This window comes from Astatotilapia calliptera, chromosome 6, assembly GCF_900246225.1.
Source record: "Astatotilapia calliptera chromosome 6, fAstCal1.2, whole genome shotgun sequence".
Classification (NCBI taxonomy): domain Eukaryota; kingdom Metazoa; phylum Chordata; class Actinopteri; order Cichliformes; family Cichlidae; genus Astatotilapia; species Astatotilapia calliptera.
In genome coordinates, this window is record NC_039307.1 from 29,171,764 (window position 1) to 29,191,534 (window position 19,771).

The 19,771-nt window shown below is 42.6% G+C and overlaps 1 protein-coding gene across 2 annotated transcripts in view; it reads left to right on the forward strand.

Annotated features, from left to right (window-relative positions):
• Positions 1-8,508: 8,508 nt before the first annotated feature.
• LOC113024443 (protein sidekick-1) overlaps positions 8,509-19,771 on the forward strand; it is a 311,016-nt gene continuing 299,753 nt past the window's right edge. For both annotated transcript variants that reach the window (XM_026171545.1, XM_026171546.1), the window contains exon 1: positions 8,509-10,146. In XM_026171545.1, the coding sequence (XP_026027330.1) occupies positions 9,975-10,146 (172 nt within the window). In that variant the 5' untranslated portion in view covers positions 8,509-9,974. The remainder of the gene's footprint in view (positions 10,147-19,771) is intronic.

Here is a 19,771-nt window from a genome sequence, read left to right on the forward strand (position 1 = left end):
GTCAGGTCATCTGCTGAGCAGGCGGGTCTGATTAGTTCCTGTGACCTGGCTAAAAGCTGAAAGTCCACCACACATACACACGGACGCTTCCACACACACAAAAATCTGTCCGCTTCAGTCATTTTTCTCCCAAGACTTTGATTAATAGAAGAGCGGAGTATGCAGGTCTCTGCCTGGACCCAAAATTTAAAGACCTCACATTTGTGCTTTTTGATAACACTTTCTGCTCTTTTTCACTGAGACGGATGCAGAATTTCCGTGCCTGATGGGGGCAGTGTGGATCTGCGTTCTTGTGGGAGACGAGAGGCAGAGGAGGAAAGAAGATGAAGATATTCTCACCTGTACTTTTCACCCTTTTCTCACAATTCCCCGTCCTTGTGCTTCATTCAAATCCACACCTTAAGAATAGGACCTACATGTGTCAGTCTCATCTTCCCTTTGTTGCTGCTGAAAGGTATACAAAAGGTCCTCTTTTTTTGAACACTGAAAGAAGATGCTGTGCAACCTGTATTTAGGGACTGCATAGAGAATGTACTGAATACCTTACAGTATAATGGACAATTTCAGGACTTGTCTCGATGGCTTCCATGGACTCACACACATCACGTAAGGTTCGTCTGCATTGTTCACTTTGTTGGGTCTCTGACATGATTTTGATTTTTTTTTTCTTGACAACTGCAGTGATGGCAGCTTGTCTGTTTCAGTAGTAGCAGAGACACACATGGAGGGCAGAAGCATGAGATGTGGGAGAGTGACAAGATGCTGTGATGTGCATCTGTGACAGATGTGCATGTAGCAAGCATGTCAGGGGTGTACACGCCCCAGTGACCAGCTCAGCCAGGTGCATACATGTTCACTGTGTGGCGCAACCCTGGAGTCATGCCTTCATGCATGACATGAATGATGGTTAAAGAAAAGCACAACGCGGGCTCTCTGACACACAAAGCCATACACACACACGCGCGCGCGCACACACACACACACACACACACACACACACACACACACACACACACACACACACAGGTGCTGTGTTTAGATGAAACAACATTCCATGAAATACACTTCTGCACATTCTTTTGAAAACTTAAAAGAGGAGACTGATCCTATTTTGTGGTCAAACCATTTAAGCTTAGCTTAGCTTAGCACTAAAAACTACAAACAGTGAGCATGGGTCTGTATGGTTTTGATTAAACAAGATATAATGGGTCAAATAGTGTAATTTTTGACTGCCTGGTGAAAATATCTTGTAATTTTAACAGAGCATACATAGCTCCACATTTTCCCTTCTTCAAGCCAAGCCAGGCAGACCACCTGTTCACAGCAGCATGCAAACATAACAGAGGTATCATCTCATCTGCTCTCTATATGCAAAACATATTTCTCAAAATGTCAAATTCTTCCCTTAAGTACATAACAAACACATCTTAAATGTTTCTCTGAGCATGTCAGTCACAGTGGTTTTGCTGAAAGACTTTTCTCTTTGTACCAGATTTATATGTGAATAGATTTTTTGTTTTTTGTTTTTTAAATTAGAGTGGTCACTTAATCCTTTGTAGCAATAACATTTTGTATAGCAAGCCCAGGTTTGTATTTTCTGATTGTACCGCTTTTGGCAGTCACCACAGTGAGCGTGTCATTTTCTGTTAGCGTTCAAATATACATATTGATCAGCTGTAAAACTTGATGCTGGAGTGTTTTAGAGCTACTATTTGTGTGGCACCGTATTGACTGAAGACAAACAAAGGTAAAGCAATATAATGATCCGGTCTAATGAAAGCATGCCCTGCACAGTAATTAACACTAAGCAAATTAATAGCTGTGAAACGGATGGACGTGGATCCACTATTAAAGGTCAGGAACTGAGGAACTTCTGTCTGAGAACAGTTATATCTGTTTTGAATTCAAAATACTTTGTTGAAACCAAAACAGCAAAAATGACATGACCTTCAGAATTTTTTTTTTCTGATTTCTCCTCATTAATAGTCCTAACTTGGTGAGGTTGTGGGACTCCGGGGGCAGTTGACACATACTGGCAGGCTAAGCAGAGTGACTTTGGCAGTTGTGGAAGCAATAACTCTCATGTACAAGTGGTTGAGGCCATGGCGCATGACTCTGATGACTCTAATTGCACATGCTGGGAAAAGCAGTGTTTTCCCAGCATGTGCAATACAGCCGGGTGCTGGAAGGTTGAGGATCTCCTGAATCAAATGTGGAAGATTTTTGACAAGCTTTATGTCAAGATTTTGAATATAACAACCCCAAGTTAGGGCTAGGGTTTGGAGCTAGGGTTGGAGTCATTACTGATCATGAGTTAAACCTCAGAGAATTAAATCTCTGGATTTTGTGGGGCTGCTTTCAGTGGCAGGCCCTCACAACATTGTGAGGAGGCCTGGAACAGTGTTTGGTAATTTGGGAGACGCTCAGAGTTAGAGTGTTTGGAATGAGCCAGCTGAAATAGTTCCTAGGAAGCCTCCTGGATAACAGCACTACTGTAATTCCTTGATAAAGTTCCCTAAAACCTTTCAATTGATTCAACTTCCCACTGCAAGAGTACTAACAGGGACTAGAAAGAAAGCTCATGTTTCTCCCACATCAGCATCTCTTCACTGGCTACCTTAGAAATTGCAAATCATTTTAAAATTCTTCTCTTTGGATACAAATGTATTAATGATCAGGCCCAATCATTTTTAAAGACCTTTCAAAAGAAACCTTTGATTCCCCGGGTTCAAGCTCTTTGTCGTTTCTGAGCTTGATTCTACCACAGGCATCTTCCTGTTAAAAGAGAGTTCTTTGTCCCCACCATCACCAAGTGCTCGATTGGTTGGATTCCTGGAGTTCTGGCTCTAATATAGCAGAATCTTTCCCTTGCTAAATAAAGTGCCTTGAGATGACTTCTGTTGTTAACTGGGGCTGTATAAGACCTCGGTCACATGGGCCTAGGGTCTGCAACCCCCTAGCAACCATTTGTCACCACAAAAAGACTATTTAATGACTGGTTGGCGAGGAGTTGCTGTGGGTTATTGTGAAATCAGTTGTTTCAAGAAAAACATCCATTTGAATTGAAGTGAATTCAACTGAGTTGGATTTTTTCTTTAAATTTAATATGATGTAATGTATCTGATTAAATGATAAATTAGGCCAAATTAACCCAAAATGTAGACGAGGGAAGGAACAAGTAGTGAAATAAGGAATTACTTTCTAGGTTTGTCGCTGCCAGAAGGAGGAAAAAAAATTATTTTGCATCAAGATGAAATTGAACAAATATAAGGAAAGAAGAGAGTGTGGAGGAGGACAAGTAAAGGGCTGTGAAGTAGAGAGAAGGCAAGAGAAAGAGAGAAACTGCTGGATGGAAAAGTGGGAAATTAAAGTTCATGGTGTGGTTCCCTCAGGGTATGGCATCACTCTCTCTTAAGATCTCTGTAACGGTCCACACCACGTGGAAGAGCGTGGAGTGAGTGCCTTCAGGCATCCCTGTGTGCAACACTATGTACATGAATACACGCTCTTACATGTCTACGAATGCGGAAGCACGCCAATTCCAATTAAGTGGTTGTTTATGATTCTGTGATTTTGCCTTTTACATTATGAGAACAGTCTGAGTCGTGTTTTCTGTTCCCCTTTTGTTTGCTTTCCTTTTATGTGCAGTTCATGGGCGTACACTATGTCCACTCTGCCTGCTCCTCCACCACAGTGTGATGCTGGATAATTGTGTGTGATTACAGGTGCACTGGGAAGAGCTTCAGAGTGCGATCCCAAAAGTATGCACTGCAGCTCTCTGAGGCCAGCTGCGAGGCCCTGCGGTGAGGCCGGACACATGAGGAGCTGGTTGACACGAAACAAAGCCAGCTCCAGATCAACCGTCCGCTTTGTTGCTACAGGGATGATACACAGCAGGAGCTAAGAGCTCAAACATACACATGCACAAAGAAACTAAAGCAAACAAAAAACATCATAGACCTGCACACTCATCCACTTGCACACAGCATGAGCTTTTCGTTTTGGATTTCTCTCTGCCCGGTCCATACGGTGACCCTGAAATGGTTGGTTATATTTTTCCCTTTTCTTCCTTCAATAGCCACCCTCGCTCTGCTTTCTCACTTACTTTCCTTCATTCTTGTTCCATAAAAGACTCCTGAAAGCCCAGAGTGTGATTTTCACACCCCTTTCTATCTGCTCCACTCACTAAAAAGTGATCCCTCTCCACAGCGATCCTCCCTTTCTCCCACTGGTTTTACACTTATCCTCATATCCCTCCCTGTCTCTTTGAGTCCTCAACAGGTGTGACCCAACTCCTTACAATTCCCTCTTCATTTCCTTACCCGCTCCCTTTTCTTTTTTTCACATGAAAGGCTTCCTGCTATCCTGAGCTCACCCTCATTCCTGCTTATTCTTCTCGGTGCACCCTCACCCTCTTGTTTTGCCCCAGGAGATAGCTTGGATAACAGGTGGAGCTACTAGTTTGAGAGAATCAGGTTTCCGTCTGCTTGAAATACAAGAATACAGCATCACCCTGGGCTACAGTGAAACTAAACTGTAAACCACACATAGAGAGGCTGTGGAAGCAGCCAGCGTGGCCATTATGAGTGAATTCAATTAGAAAAAAGTGAACTTCTAGTCATTCGGCTTATTAGCTTTTAATGTTGTGTCTTCCTCTGTAATTATTTTTCGCACAAATGTGGCAAAAATAAGAGAAAGCAGAAGAAAAAGGGCCAGTGAAAAGGATACTGGAGGATTCCTGTGCACAAATGAAAGCAAGCACACAAGCAACAATGAACATACTAGGCAGTAACTCACTTCACAATCGCTGAGCTTCTTTATCTGAAAATTGGCCTTGCCATTACATTACAGTAGAAGACTCAACACAAAGGGGCCACTAGCCTTTTATGTCTCTGTGCTCAACAGAGGCTCTATGTAATATTGATGTAAATACAGACTGGGTGTGGCACACGAGCTGTGATAAAGCTGTATTCATATCCAGCAACCTGCAGCAATTACATTTTGGTGAAATAGCAGTTTAGGAAAAACAACACAGACACACAAACACACACAAAAAACCTTTGTCATGATGGGAACAAGTGCTCTAAAAGCAACAAGAATAACCAATTGATGCTGTTAGTCAGTGTCCCGCAGCTAAGCTTTAAAGTCTCTGTCTGCAGCCACTTTGCAATTGTGTGCATCCTCCCAGCACTTCACTGCTATGACAGGTCAGTTAATATTGACATTATCTCTCTCTACCGTGGCAGCTTGAGCTGCAGGGAACCGCTCATTAGCTCAGCGTGCGCTTGTATGTGCCTTTCTATTTGGGTACGGGCGTGCGCACACACCACTGCGTTGATTGCTGGGACTGAAGTCATTAGCCCTGTCAAACAGGTGTTAAAGAGACAGGGGACCCTCCCAATGTTTGCCTCTGAGAGAACAACAGAGATTGGTGTCATCTTTCAGTCCCTATCACAGACCTCAGTGGAGGACACCTCGCCACCTCAGTGTGACTGTGTATGTGTGTGTATTTGGGTGGATGTTAGGAAGGGAGTGACTAGGTGAAGTGAAGTGTACACGAGTTTTGCAGAGCAGCTGTAGCTTGATGTCTTGAGATAGATGTCTGTGCACATTGCAGGTTAGGTGACCTTACACGATGAATATTGTGTGCATAAACTTGTGGGAGGGTGTCGTGCGTGTTTGTAATCATATGTGTTTCTCCCTGGGTGAGAAGCTGTAACAGGATGCTTTGGTGATAGGGAGCAATAGATAGATTGAGGGTAGAAAATGCAGTGGTAATTGTACTGGATACCCAGGTAATTGGAAGCTAAATTGGCTCCAGAATTAAAACCTGTGAGCACTCAAGTCTGTGCACCAGATAAATGTGTGTGCATGCGTGGTGTGTGTGTCTCTGTGTGGTCACATTTATGTGCATAAAAATATTATTTATTGCTGCCGTGGGTTATAGATAGGTGATAGATAGATAGACTTAGCACTTACTTCTTGAGTAGAGATTCATTGCAGGTACAATGCTCGGTGCTGGATCGCCTGCAAATATCACCATCCCATTAAGTCTTGTTTTTATGGTTTGTAGCTTGTGGGCGAGTTGTTCCTTTTTACGAGTAGCTGTTAGTAATTAATGGATGTATCTTAACTGAACAACTGAAAATAATTTTGAAAGTTTTCTTCAAAATCCTTATTTTCTTTTCTTTCCTTTATTTATTTATTTATTAATTAATTAATTTATTTTTTTACAAGATTTGTGTCAAATAAAATTCAGGCTGATACACCAGAGGATAAAAAATATAAACAACTTATTACCTCAAAGATTTTCTTTTACAGGTTCTTTTTTTTTCTATCCTTCTTTCACTTTATGATTCGGATCAGTTCTGGAGAATATTTTCCCTGCAGCCAAACATGTTAAAATGCTTCTTACGTTCATTCAAACAGCATTACTGCAATATCCACGACCCACCTCGGCTGAAACAGGACAGATAGTCGAAGACTGTAAATAAGACGGCTTCATTAAAAGTATGGGCTTGCACAGGAATAGCGCTGGAGATCTGAAAGAAGTCAGAACTTGTCTTAAATGAAAGTGGAGGTCAGAGGTGAGTGGGGAGCCGGGGGATCACCATATTTGAAGCATGTTAATATACTTCATTCAAAAAATAAAAAACTTGCTCAAATTCAAGGGCAACAGACAATGTGACGTGGAAGGCTGCTTGAAAAAACTCATGCCTAAAAACAAATGAAAGTAACCTCATCAGAGAGAGACAAAAGCCATAGCTGTGTCTGAGCGGGCTTGAAGGTTGTGAAAATGGTGATGGTATCATAGCAACTGGCAGACATCCAAAATGTGAGAGCAGTATGTCACTATCTATAAACATGTTGCCGCCTGCCTGGTGTGGAGATCGTTGGAGATCTGAGGGGGCGGATGAGGAAGGTGAGATCCAAAGATGCAACGACCAATTGGTGTGCAACAGGTCATCCAGGTGTGCAGCAGGGGAATTTTTAAGCACCTTGTAAACTTAGAAGAAAGAATTGAAGATTTCGCAGGGGAGCTGTTCTAATTTTTTTCCTCATGTACAGCCAAGTAGTAGTTAAAGGCCTTACTGTTGCTACTATGCCAGGTTAGGTGTAAAGTCAGTACAAGCTGCCAGAAAAGCTTTAGAGCTCCTTCATGCAAAGAGGACTGTCATTTCACACACTTTTGGGTGTTCGGCAGGATAGTGATTTGGGCTTCAAAAGTGGACTACAAACCGGAAGAAACTAGCAGTGATGTGGCAACCAGAGACCAAGATTTGTTACTGAAATGAAGTGACTCATCTGCACTGATGGAATGAATGAGTGAATGACTGACATTCAATGGGACGAAAAGCAAATCCCTCTATATTACCCTTCATACTTAAAGTGTAATATAAAATGTAACCGGATTATTACACTTAAAGTAGTAATAATTAGTTTCTTTGTTTATCATAACAAAGTGTCAAATGACAATTTCAAAAGGAGGTTTGCTTGTGCTGGTGAACCCACAGTTAATCTGTACCTCTCCATTACCACAGCTATACTGTTTTGGCTCACTCTCACTGCTCTCCTGATGCTATTTCTATGGGCAGAAGGAAAAAAAGTTTAAGTGAAGAAGCGACTATAAACTCGTGTTACATAAACTGGCTTTTTAAGAATACATTTTGGGGGTTGAAACCACTTCTGCAGATAAATTAGTATGAATTTTGGCATTTTAATGTGAAATGCAGCACAAAATCTGAGTCTCAGCACTGCAGATTAAGCTACTGATGGAGACTAAATTCAGCATTATAACCGCTTTACTGGAAACAAAATTAGATGACAATTGCCAAATTAATCTGGATGGAAAGATAAATGAGTGAGCCGATGCGTAGGTTCTAGGGGAGAGCTCATTGGGGACAACCTGACAATGCAGGAACACTATTTGGACACTCGGGGGATGGAAAGTCTGTCTCTGAGGATTTATTGAGGCAATAAAAGATAAGGTCACTGTGTTGTAGGCTTTAATATTAATGTGCCATTTAATGACCCTCACCATGGACGAAACTAGGTTATCATTAGTGCTAAGATATAGCTCCAGGCAGTTATTTTGTGATGTGCATGTAGCTGCACCGCCAGCAGTGCTTCTGAGAGCTCCTCTTTTGTCAAATAATATATAGCGAAATTCCTTTGAAGTTAGCAAGGTGAAAAAAAATCCCCTGGGCGGCTCCTTCTCATTTGCAGTCCTCCCCAGCCATTTATATAAATTCCCTAATAAGTAATAAAAAGAAACTAATAATATAAAATCACTAAATACTAAATGTTTAGAGCGAAAACCTGCATATATTTGTATATGCGTGTGTGTGTGTCTATCTGTGAGTGTGGCAGGGATGTTTGGGGGTGCTGGATGTGCGTCCCTCCCCTCGGTTCGGACTGTCCAATAGGAACAGCGGGAACCGTGAGCTCTCCCAATCAGCAGCGACGGATGATAGTGAATGGAAGTTTAGTTTTTGAGTTTGGGATAGATTACCGGAGAGATTAAGAGAGAGGCTAACGCTGTGAAAAAGTAATTTCAAACTAATGTCAATATAAGTTTGCGCTCATAAAAGAGTAGGTGCGCAGGAGCTGCTCGGATAAGTCTAACCAACAGCCCTCACTCTCTCTCCCCCAAGTCTGTGCGGAGGAGAGGAGGGTGGCAGGTGTTCAGTGGAGGGAGACGCATCGCCCCAGTCGGCTCCCAAAGCCTCAACAGGGTTCCGACACGGAAGAAACCAGCGAGGTGAAAACAAAACGCCGCAAACTGAGGATAGAAACTCTCGTGAGTACGTATGGACAGCGATAAAAAACAAACAAACATATATTTGAAGTATTGCTTTTTCCCGGGCTCGTGCGAGCTCGCGGGGGGACCGTTGAAGACTGGATAAAACAGCGAAAGGCTCCAGTGTCGCAGTAGCAGCAGCGAGAGTAACGTTACCGTCTGGCTCTGAGCGGCTGGTCTTTCACTTAAAACCTGCCACTTTGGTGTCTCGCAGCAGCGCCTCCACGGCAGTGCACCCGTACTAAGGTGGAGAAAAGTCTCGGTTGTTGCCGAGAAACTTGAAATCCCATTATTTTTGTGAACCTGTTGTCTCATTTTTCCGAGTAATCCGAGCCGCGGCGCATTACCACACAAGTTAGCCGGACTGTGTGGCGTATGCGCGCGGGCAAAGAGTGTCCTTGTGTGCGAGGGAGAAGAGTGGACACAGTTTCGACCCACGGACATTCGAGTTTAACGTGTCAAATTGGATATCTGTTATCTTAAGTTTTGCTCAGATAACAGAGTCTCTTAGAAAGAGACTCGGGTGCCCTTTCCACACTTTGTTTGCTGACTAAATCCAAGGGAATTCACCGAATCAATTACTGGATTGATTTTTAGAGCATGCAGCCATACGGGCAGACTACGGATGGATAACTTAGGTGTTTTATCGCTTCTCTGTTAATGCGACCGCCGTGTAAACGGCAAAATGACCCGCGGGACAAATCCCCGGTGAAGACATCAAAACAAGCGCGGATTTGAAGTCGATAGCAGAGAATAAGCCGATAAGTCTAAACACACAGACACACACACACACTCTAATGTATTAACTCGATGGTCGGATCAATCCAGATGGAAATGAGGTAGACTATCACAGGTCGTGGAAAGACACGGACTCCGCAGCCGCTGCAGTTAAGAGATCACGGCTCCGGTACATCGTGAAGCCCCGGACAAGTGAGGGAAAGTCAGTCTGCCTGTTAACCGAGCCTCCTTACCCCCACAGCCTGCCTAGTTGCGGAGTGAGAGTTGGGAGTTTGTCAGCAGTGACAGCTTTACCCCAGGAAGGGCAGAGCTGAAGCCTGCCCCCGCCACCAGCACCTCCGCCACCCATTCGCAGTTCTTCTCATTCGTGCGCAGGGCAGAGAGAGACTGAGAGTTGCAGAAGCAAAGCGAGAGAAGCGGAGCCTTTTCCCGCAGGATGAAGCCGGGAATTAGCTGTCCGGGATCTCCGGAGCGTGTGGAGGGACCCGCTGCAAGGAGCCGGGAGAAGATGGTGATGGGAACCGTGACGACCCGGAGAGTGAGCCGGTGTCTGCCTCTATTTCTCCTGCTCCTTCTCGGCAGCAACTGCCACATGTTGCACGGCCAAGGTATGAGCTGAACTCTCAAATGACAGATGATGCAGAGCAAATAAGAATGTTTCTCATTAGATTTTTAATGCGGGTTCTTTAGTTTTTTTCATAGTTGATGTAAGCAGAAAATCTATTGTCTTAATAAACACCCCTTTGTCAGACCCCTCTGTCACTGCAATCATGCTGAACAGGAGCAAGAAGACATAAAGACCCTAAACTGCAAAAACAGTGATTTAACATATTAAGTTTATCACTTGGTGGAGTTCTAATCCATATCTGCAGGAGGGGAAAAGAGAGGGTGGTTTTATGGGGGTAATTATATTCTTGTGTTCAGAGACAGAAAAGGCTAGGTATTTTGTGCAGTGCGTGTATTAATTATTATTATTGTTATTATTATTATTGTTTCTATTCATACTATAAATCGCAGGATTAAGTTATTGAGGATGTGTGTGTGTGTGTGAATGGGGGGGTGTCTTAGTGTTACAGTTTCCAGGCACTGATAATCCCCCTTTTATGCAGTGACCTGCTTAACTACAGCTCTTGATTTGGCACAGAAACACACAAATGCACAAACATGTAGATACACACACACACACACAAACATGCAGCCTCACACAGTGTGTTCATTTAAGCCGTATCCCATTTTGGCGTTGACCCTGTTGCTTAGGCAGGTGTCCGGATTAGTATGAGACTTGTAGCTGCGTGCTGAGTGGAGTAATTGTTGAATATGGCAACAGGAAAGGAGACAGATATGATGAGATATTGATCCCTTACCAAAGGTGGAAATGGTTGGTTGCCTTGTTCTAAGTATTTATATGTTGTTGTTGTTTTCTTTTGTCGCCACAGTGGAAAGAAACTGCAGTGGTTGTGCTATGAATGTGATTTTTTTTTTAATGTACCTCATAGGAGGATGTGAGAGTGGGGAAACAAAAGCATGGAAAAGGTCAGGCTGGTGTTGACATGCAGTTTTTCTCTTGATCACAGATGGTGTGGTGGGCAGAACGTAAGGCTGAGAGTTTGGGGTAATGAGGAGGAGGAGGAGAGGTGGGGGTCTTAGGAATGTCTGCGCGTGTGTGTATGTGAAAGAGAAGTGTGGGGGTGTGCTATTTGTGAACGTATGGAGGATATGTGCAAGCGGTTTAAGTGCAAGAAAAGTGCCCGCATGAGTGTGAAGAAGGGGAGCGGGGAGGGTGAGAAAGTCAAGAGTGTGGCTGAGAGGGCAAGGAGGTGGTGTAAGAAGGAGTAGAGGAAGGAGAGAAGGGAGTGGTGAGGAAAAGGGGTGAAAAGAAAACGGTGCTGGCTTGGAGGAAGAATGCGGCGCACCGTGCTTGTCACTCACAAAGCCTTGCCTGCAGTTCAATCAATGATGACGGTATGACAACACCTCTGTGCATGTCAAAAGTTGCTCTCCTCTCCCTTCTTTCCCCAGTTGTCACACTCTCCCATCTTCCTCCCTCCCTTGGTCTCTCCCTCCCTCCCTCCCTCCCTCCTGCCAGCGGCTGCAGAGTCAGCTCCTTCTGTCCTCCTATTAATGTCAAGGTCTCACCACCAGCACCCAAGTTACCACACCCCCCAATTTTCCCACCATCAAGCCCAGCAGTCCCTTTCAGCTGTCTGGGTTTAAGGGGTGGAAGGGGGTGAATTGGAAATTAGTGAAACAGATTGGTGATGAGGCTGGTTGTGGTGAAGGGGTAGGGTGGTGGTGGTGCGGGTTTATTGATTTGATAAGCTGTGCCAGGCGGCCAATCGAAGACTGTAGATTTTCCAGGTTCCGACCCCTTTATCCCCAGCATTTATCAGGACGTTTTATTTTAGGAGGAAAAGGATGAAATTCATGAGCCAAGGTTGATCCTCCTGATCTCCCCCATCCCCTCCCCCCCTCCTTACAACCCACTCCCTCCACCCCTGCCCCTCTCCCCTTTTCACTCTCTCTCTTCTCTCCGCCAATCGATGCCCACACCCGTCCTCATAAATGCGAGGGGGTTTATATGAGCCAACTCGCGTCTCTGGGAGCACATTTAAATAAGCTCATCGATCTTTCATTTTAGAGTTTAAGTGACGGCAGCATTTTACTGTCCCCCCATCCACCCACCCCCACCTCCATCTCTCATCTGCTCACCTCTCCACCCTCCCTTCTTTATTCATAACTCATCCCCCCCTCACCCTCCAACCTCTGCCTCCCTGTCACGGAGTGGGTTCTGCTCCACAGCTGTTTGACTGATTCACATTTCCAGCATGGATCCAGACAGAGCCTCATTGTAGACTTTACGTATATTCTGGTGAAGTCAAGGATAGGTCACATGCGCAGTGTTTCCAAATGTTAATCATATTCTACATCAATAACAGAGGGAGTCCAGAAGGCTTTACTATCTTTAATATAGCTGTTCAGTGATGAAAAACGATTTCTTGGTTTTTCTAAAAGCAGCCTTTTTTTTTAGGTTCTATACCAAACCCAAACCACTCATGACCACTGCCGAATAAAGTTTGAAAATGTGCAGGAGTTCACGTGTACAAGACACGTTAATGTATACAAGTGGTTCCCAAACTTTTTTTGCTGGGCCTCCTTTGTTTTACATGAAAAATGTTCCTGCCCCCCCAAACCCCCCTGCGCTTGCACACACACACTAACACATCCTCCAACCACACACCCCCATATTTTGCTCCATTGCGGTTTATTTCACACCTCAAACATTTAGTAAACAATTAAGCAAATACAAGTAATCTGCAATAAAAGACATAATGATAAAATAAACTACTAACTCTTTTACGCTACCTCCGAATCTACACGGGTATTTTTGGAAAAGCAACTGTTTTGTCCACACGTAAACAGCGTTTGGAATCACCAAAACTGAGATTTTTTAAAAATCCTTTTTTGCGTTTACATGTGGACGAGGAATACAGAGTTCGTCACGCAACGTCAAAGGTATGTGCCTTTTTTCACGTCATGCTGTGCGCCACGTTATTGTTTACATGAGAGGAATTGCAGAATGGCAGATAGAGACAAAATACTGTTACTGTTAATCTGACTATCCTCAGGTTTTACATTTACTGTCCATCCATTTACAAAGGCAGAGGCGTCACGGTGTGATTATTTTACGTGTAGTTGTTTTTTTTTCCTGTGTAATAAAATTCAACATTGCTATCAATACATTTTTAAAAAAAAATTCCTCTCTGTGCAAAATGGGTTTAAAAACATAAACAACTGTGGGATACTGTTTGTCCGTGATTTGAAGAGCCCAGCGCGTGCTCCCAACGAAGGGAAAATCAGTTTTGCAGGGGAGACCTACCTCGGCACTTGTGCACGTGAAACCAAAGGGACGATATGCTTCACCATATTTTATAGTCTTTGGCTTAGAATGAAGTTGGATTGGAAACATGTTCAGCTATGCTTCATCTCCTGTTTTGCGTTTTTGTGGGCGCCCCGTGCTAGCAGTGTCCAAGCGTTTTGTTTTTTTCCTTTTCATACCGCGCGCCCCCCCCCCCCCCCCCCCCCCCCCCAACCATGGCTCTGCGCCCCCCTTAGGGGGCGGGCCCCACACTTTGGGAAGGTCTGATGTATACAATGCCAGTGGTCTTTAAGAAGCCTAAATTGAACGCAGAGCTGTTATGCTAGCAGCTCCATACTAGTGGGTGTAGTGTTTTATGAATCACAGTTCAAAATAATCCTTATTTATCTTGGTGAAACGCCTCAGCCGCTCATCATCTGTCCAAAACAAGCTGTTTTAGCTCGCTTCCCTTTACGGCCACCCTCCCTCATTGGCTGCCTCCTGTAAATAAAAGGCTTGAAAAGCAGCTGCTGTGCTTGCAACCAGAGCTGTGTGCCTGAGATAACTATTTTAAGTATATCCCAGAGTAGAAAAAATGTATGTATCATATATCAAAAAACAGATATATAATTAAACTGGACCTATAAAAGCATTGTTGGTTCAATATAGTGTGAAAAATACAGCCTTTCCAGGCTTAAATCTGACTCCAGCATGCCAGCTGTTAAACCACTGCTCTTCTCTCAAGTATAAAAAATAAAGTGGAACGCAAAAGTTTTCCTTCTAACCATGAACTTTGAAGCTGCTTCCTTCGTCCTATGCCGGGAAAAGACTTTCACCACAAAGCTGACCCACTTAGTGGATCTATCAGTGTGTGATTAGGTTTGATATGACACATGCCATTGGCTCTGCTAAGCCGGTACTTGGTGCTGATTGGTCCACTGGGCATGCTTAAGTGAATTGAGGTCAGAGATAGGACATTATATGGTGGGCTGTGGGCTGGGAAGGTTCAGAGCATGATGTCAAAACCCAAATCAAATAGATTAGCATGCAGTTTGATGCACAAACTTCCATCCTCAAGTACACACTGAAGTCCTTCCCTCTCATCAGTGTCAAACAGCAAAAGCGGACGTGGAAATTTGCTTAACCTTGGAGTAATGAGGAGAGGGTAGATTAGAAGGCTCATCTAAATGATGATCATTGTCAGTGCTGCACTCGCTATTCATGTTTTTTAATTTATTTTATTATTTTTTTACTCTAGTGACAGCATCACCAATATTATGCCGTTATTTTCCATTTTTCATCATCTTCCACTGATGGTCTCACATTTCTGTGGCAACCTTTGCTTGGAGCTAAGAAAAAAAAGCAATATTTTAAGAACAGTAGAAGCAATTTGTATTAGAGGCTGTTTGTTACCAGAGGTGTTATTGCACCTTTCATTACTTTAGCTTGCAACCTGGGGATTTTGATACAATTTAAAATGTACATGTAATGCTTGTTATGCACATGTTCTTTCTCTGCTCACAAGTATTTAATGCCACATTTGAATTCTGGGGGGATGGTGAATCTGTGTGTGTGTGTGTGTTTTAGAGTAGACCAAACATTGGACAGTGTGAATACATGTGTGTATGGGGGGTTGTCTGATAGATGTCAGGTTAGTCAGGTGTTAGAGGAAGTGAGGTCCCTGGTCGACTCCCTTATTTCCTGTCTGTCAGGAGGAACAAATCACCACGTTTCCACTGCCACCTGACACTTTGTTCGCTGTATGTGTGTGTGTGTGTGTGTGTGTTGGACTGCAAGAGAGTTTGTGTGTGTATCTAACTGTTTCTGTGTGCATGCTTGGTATGTGAAAGAGATTCTGGTCTTGACAGGACTACAGAGTACATACAGTATGTGTTGCTGCCCGTGCACATTGTTTTTGTGTGTGTGTATGTGTGTTAGACTGATGCTAACCCTCTATCACGCCTAAGTGTTTCTTTCTCAAAGCCGAAGAGGTGGCAGTTTAAAAGAAACAACAAAAGTTCCCTAATGGAAGATAATCACCTGTGTGTTAGTCTGTGTGTGTGTGTGTGTGTGTATAAAAGTAAAGTACATCTTTTCTAGCTTTTTTGTTCAAAAGCGCACACACATAAACCCACATGAGCGCTAATATGGCTCTTTTTTGGTGAGTCAATGAGGTTGTTGTAAAGAGCTCAGTCATGCCATGATCCCTACTCTACTACAGTTCTACTATGAATGTGGAGAGTTAAAGGTATAAAACAGTCAACATATAGGATAAGGCGCAGATATAATTGCCAGAGGCGTTGTGCATTTTTCTCTTTCTGCTCAGTTTGTGCTTCTGCCCAGTCAGAATGGTATTTTGTCTTTGTGAAAAGATGCATTTTGCTGGAGTTTTACCTCAAAAACATCCTTCAGAGCTTTGAAATGTGAACCAAGCGGGGTAGAATGTGGTGTTTCTCACTCTCTGTCTCTCTCTCTCTGGCGTCCTGTCTGTTTTGCTTCTTTTTGCTTTTCGTTTTTTTGGTGTTTGTTCTTCCAGTATCGTTCGTCTTCTTTTTGGTGTTGGATTCTCTCTTCCTTCTGTCTCTCTCTCTCCACGAGGATAAAATAATCTATTGCTGCAGGCCGCACAGGTGGAATGGAAGCTGTTTTGCTTTTTAGGCCTTGGTGTTTATTATGTAAGATGGGGGAGGAGGCTGCTATTGATCCACTCTGTGTATGTGTTCGAGGAGTTGGAGGACATCGCACGGAAACCTTATCTAGTATTTTTTTTCTATTTCTCAAGCGATTTATCCAAATGAAGCATAATGACTGCAAAACATGCACAGTTGGTGGTAATCGTAACGAAGCAAAAGACACAGAGATTGATTGGCCGACAACAAGACAGAGAAGTTCTTGTTCATGCATGCACTCTCAAGTGCTGCTTGTTATCTTAACTGCTAATTTATTAAGTGTCAACTCATACATGTAGTGTGTGTCCCCCTGTGGAGATTTCCTATTCACATACAGTGAATTGTGTAAGTTTAAGGGCTGTACGTCAGGGCTGACTGGCACATTGGACGATTGTTTGGTCGATACACTCTCATTTGACCAAAGTCTCGTTGGTCAGACAATCAGCAGTGTTTCTTTAATCAGGGGAAAAGTGCTACATCAATAGCCTTCAAGGACTGTGCACTTAGTTTTTGGAGCCTGAGCTTTGGACTTGCCCAACCTAATGAAACCTAATGAAACTTGCTAGATCTAAATATTTTAATATTTACCTTTACATATACTTCAAGGTCAACTCCAGACTGTTTGACACCATACCACAAGACATTGGTGTGACCTCCCTGTGTTAAATGATATGGCTGTAACTCTGATGAACATTTTTTCTCAGTTAGTTGGTATTATATAACCAAAATATTGAAACTGTTAGTTAATGATCAGTAAGGAGGATGATTGTTAATTGCAGCTTTATTGTTTAAAGATGCTCGGTGCGGGTAGCTCATCACATCTGTCTATGATTCCTGTTGTTTTTCTTCAGTGAAAAAGAAATTACCAGCAATACTGATAATTTGATAAATCTGTTCATAAATCTGAATAAATTCAACATGGAACAGGTAAGTTGTACTATTAATCACAAATACTCTTTTTTTAACAGGCTATGTTGAAAACATGCATAGGAAATATTTCATATATAGTTATTTTGTCTTTCTGCAGCCCATATAAATATGTTAAAATCCAATATTATGCCTGGGTAGTCACAACTTTAATATGTGACATCCACCCAACAGAGAGCATAGTGAGGGACAGGCAGGTTTGCTGAACAGCTGCTGCATAGAGGAACCAAATCAGCTCACTGTCAGGAGGGAAATTCTTCTCCTGGTCTGAACCTGAAAATGATTTTTTATGTTGTATAGTGGAGCGTCTGACATTTGGCTTTAATGTTAAACACTTGTTATTGGAATTAAATAGGACAGTGACCTCTAAATTCAGGTTTTGAGCGGTTTGCCTTAGGGCTATAGCTGTGTCCAAAGGTAATTAATTAATAATGCATTGTTCAAATTTGGTAAGGATCTAATTGAGATCAAGCCACAAAGAGTCAAAGCAAGACTTTCTAGTGGTTGCTGTGCACATTATTGCCAGTTACACACTAATATAATGCGACCTCTGGCTATTGGGAAACCAAAATGGCTATTAGCAGTTGTTGTCAAGGAGAGTTATTGTCAGTGGTGAGGAGTGACAGTGCTTGCATAGCAGCTTGGTAAGACCTCACAAACTGTGGCATATGGTCTTGAGTCTGATTTCGCAATATTCTGCAATATTCTTTGACAAAATCATAATGTATAAGGTGTGATTTATTTATTTATGGTAAACAGTTACTGAAGTCAGTAAATTAACAAATAAGCACCAGAGTAATTGAGTTGTTAGGTACAGCCATAATGCTGACAGGTCTGTTTTTCTATTCTACTTAATGCTGAACTTTTGTTTTAGTATTCTGAAGGTGGTACTTTTACTTTGTGAAGGATCTCGTTACAGTTCATCACTGTTAAGCTGCTAAAGAAACAGGTGTTTGCAGGAGTTGGTACCAGAAAAAGGAATCGACATAGAGTGAACAGCAGACTTTGCATTGATATTCACGAGGTGAACAAAAAAACAGCTCCGTCTATATAGTTCTACTTGATGGTCAGATGCAAGTAAGAGGTAATTTTAGACCAACTAGTGGGCCTGCAGCTCTTGTTTGCTCATTGTCAGACATGTATGGTTAATTTATCTTGTTGTTCTTTGGACCACTGTATATTGTGAGATGAAAAAAATGGTTGTTTATAAAAATTTTACGAAAGAATAATAAATATATATGTTTTTTAGTCTTCCTCTTGTACTCTATATATTTATTGTATAATGGAAAGTAACTAAATACAGGCAGTATTAGCTGCCTAATTCATGGCAAACAGCATTCGCTGGTAGTTACATTAATGACTTAATGACACTTAATGACACTTAACTAACAATTATTAAAATGGGGCTGACTATTTGTAAATGTTGATATGCCTATAAATCATAACCCTAAATAACTAGCAGTAATTTAGTAGTAATAACATACTACTAAATTACTGCTACAGATGATTATGATTTCACTCTCAGTTAACTGTGTAGAATGGTAAAGGCACAACAGATAGGAAATACAGCTAGCCAAGTGTTAAAAGTTAAACTCTACTCATAACTAGGGATGAGTATCGTTTAGGTTTTATCCGATACCGGTGCCAAATCGGTACTTTTGAAACGGTGCCGGTGCTCAAACGGTGCTCAAACCGGTGCTTAAAGAATGGAGAACACAAAATTGGTCCAAAAACCTCTCATGTTCAGCTGTTTTTTTGTAAAAAGATAACAATGTTAGCCTTTTCTGCAGCTATGGGGCATATATGGTATCACTCTTGGCTGGAAGCAGTGCTTAATCAATGGAAAAAACACAAACTTTGTCCAAAACCTCTCATGTTTAACTGTTTTCCACTTTTTCTTTGGTCATTTTAGCCTTTTTGGCCAGGGTGAAGGGAGTATCTGCCATCAAACAGGAAGACAGCCGCATGTAGCTATGATGAGGTTTGCTAGTTCACCTTACATGCATTAATGTAATAACGTGGTTAGCCTACTCAACGTAAATTACACACGAACAACATTAAGCTACTCACGCAGAGAAGAACGGCTGCTGCTGCCATCATCATCCGTCATCATTTCTGCTACACTGGCAGGGCTAGGGGCCAGGACTCTCCTCTTCGGGTTTTTGGGGGATATTGCTAACTCCGGGTCCGATAACAGGCACCACACCCGCAGTAGATGTGCTCGGTGTGAGGTCTCGCAGCAAGCTATCATACGGCGCATTTCTGGGCTTTTAAAAAAAACGCTATGCGTCGCCAGGTGTTTCATCGGATTTGAGGTGTTACCTCCTTTGACAGTATCACAGTATCAGCTTAAAGCACTTGTTGCAGGCTGCTGAGTTTGTATATTTTGCTGTGAAGTACAGCCAGACTTTTGACCACTTCGCCTTGGGCATTTTTAATCTGTAGCTCTGCTCTAAAAGAACGCACGTACCTGGACCCGCCTACTATCCTCAGAAACGTAAAATGATTGGCTAGAAGTGTATCACAGCTCAGGAAAAAAAAGCACCGAAATAAAGCACCGAAATGTGCGCTTCTTTTCGGTCTGGTTACTACCGTTTATGTCAGAACCGGTGCCATCATGGCACCGGACACCGGTACCCATCCCTACTCATGACTGTTAAAATGTACGTGTAACGTGCATATGAATATACAAATTTTGCATTTGGTTCAAAAACTACATATGTTTGTGAACTGGCAGAAAAAAATAATAGTTTTTATTTGGAGCAAATATTTTAATGAATC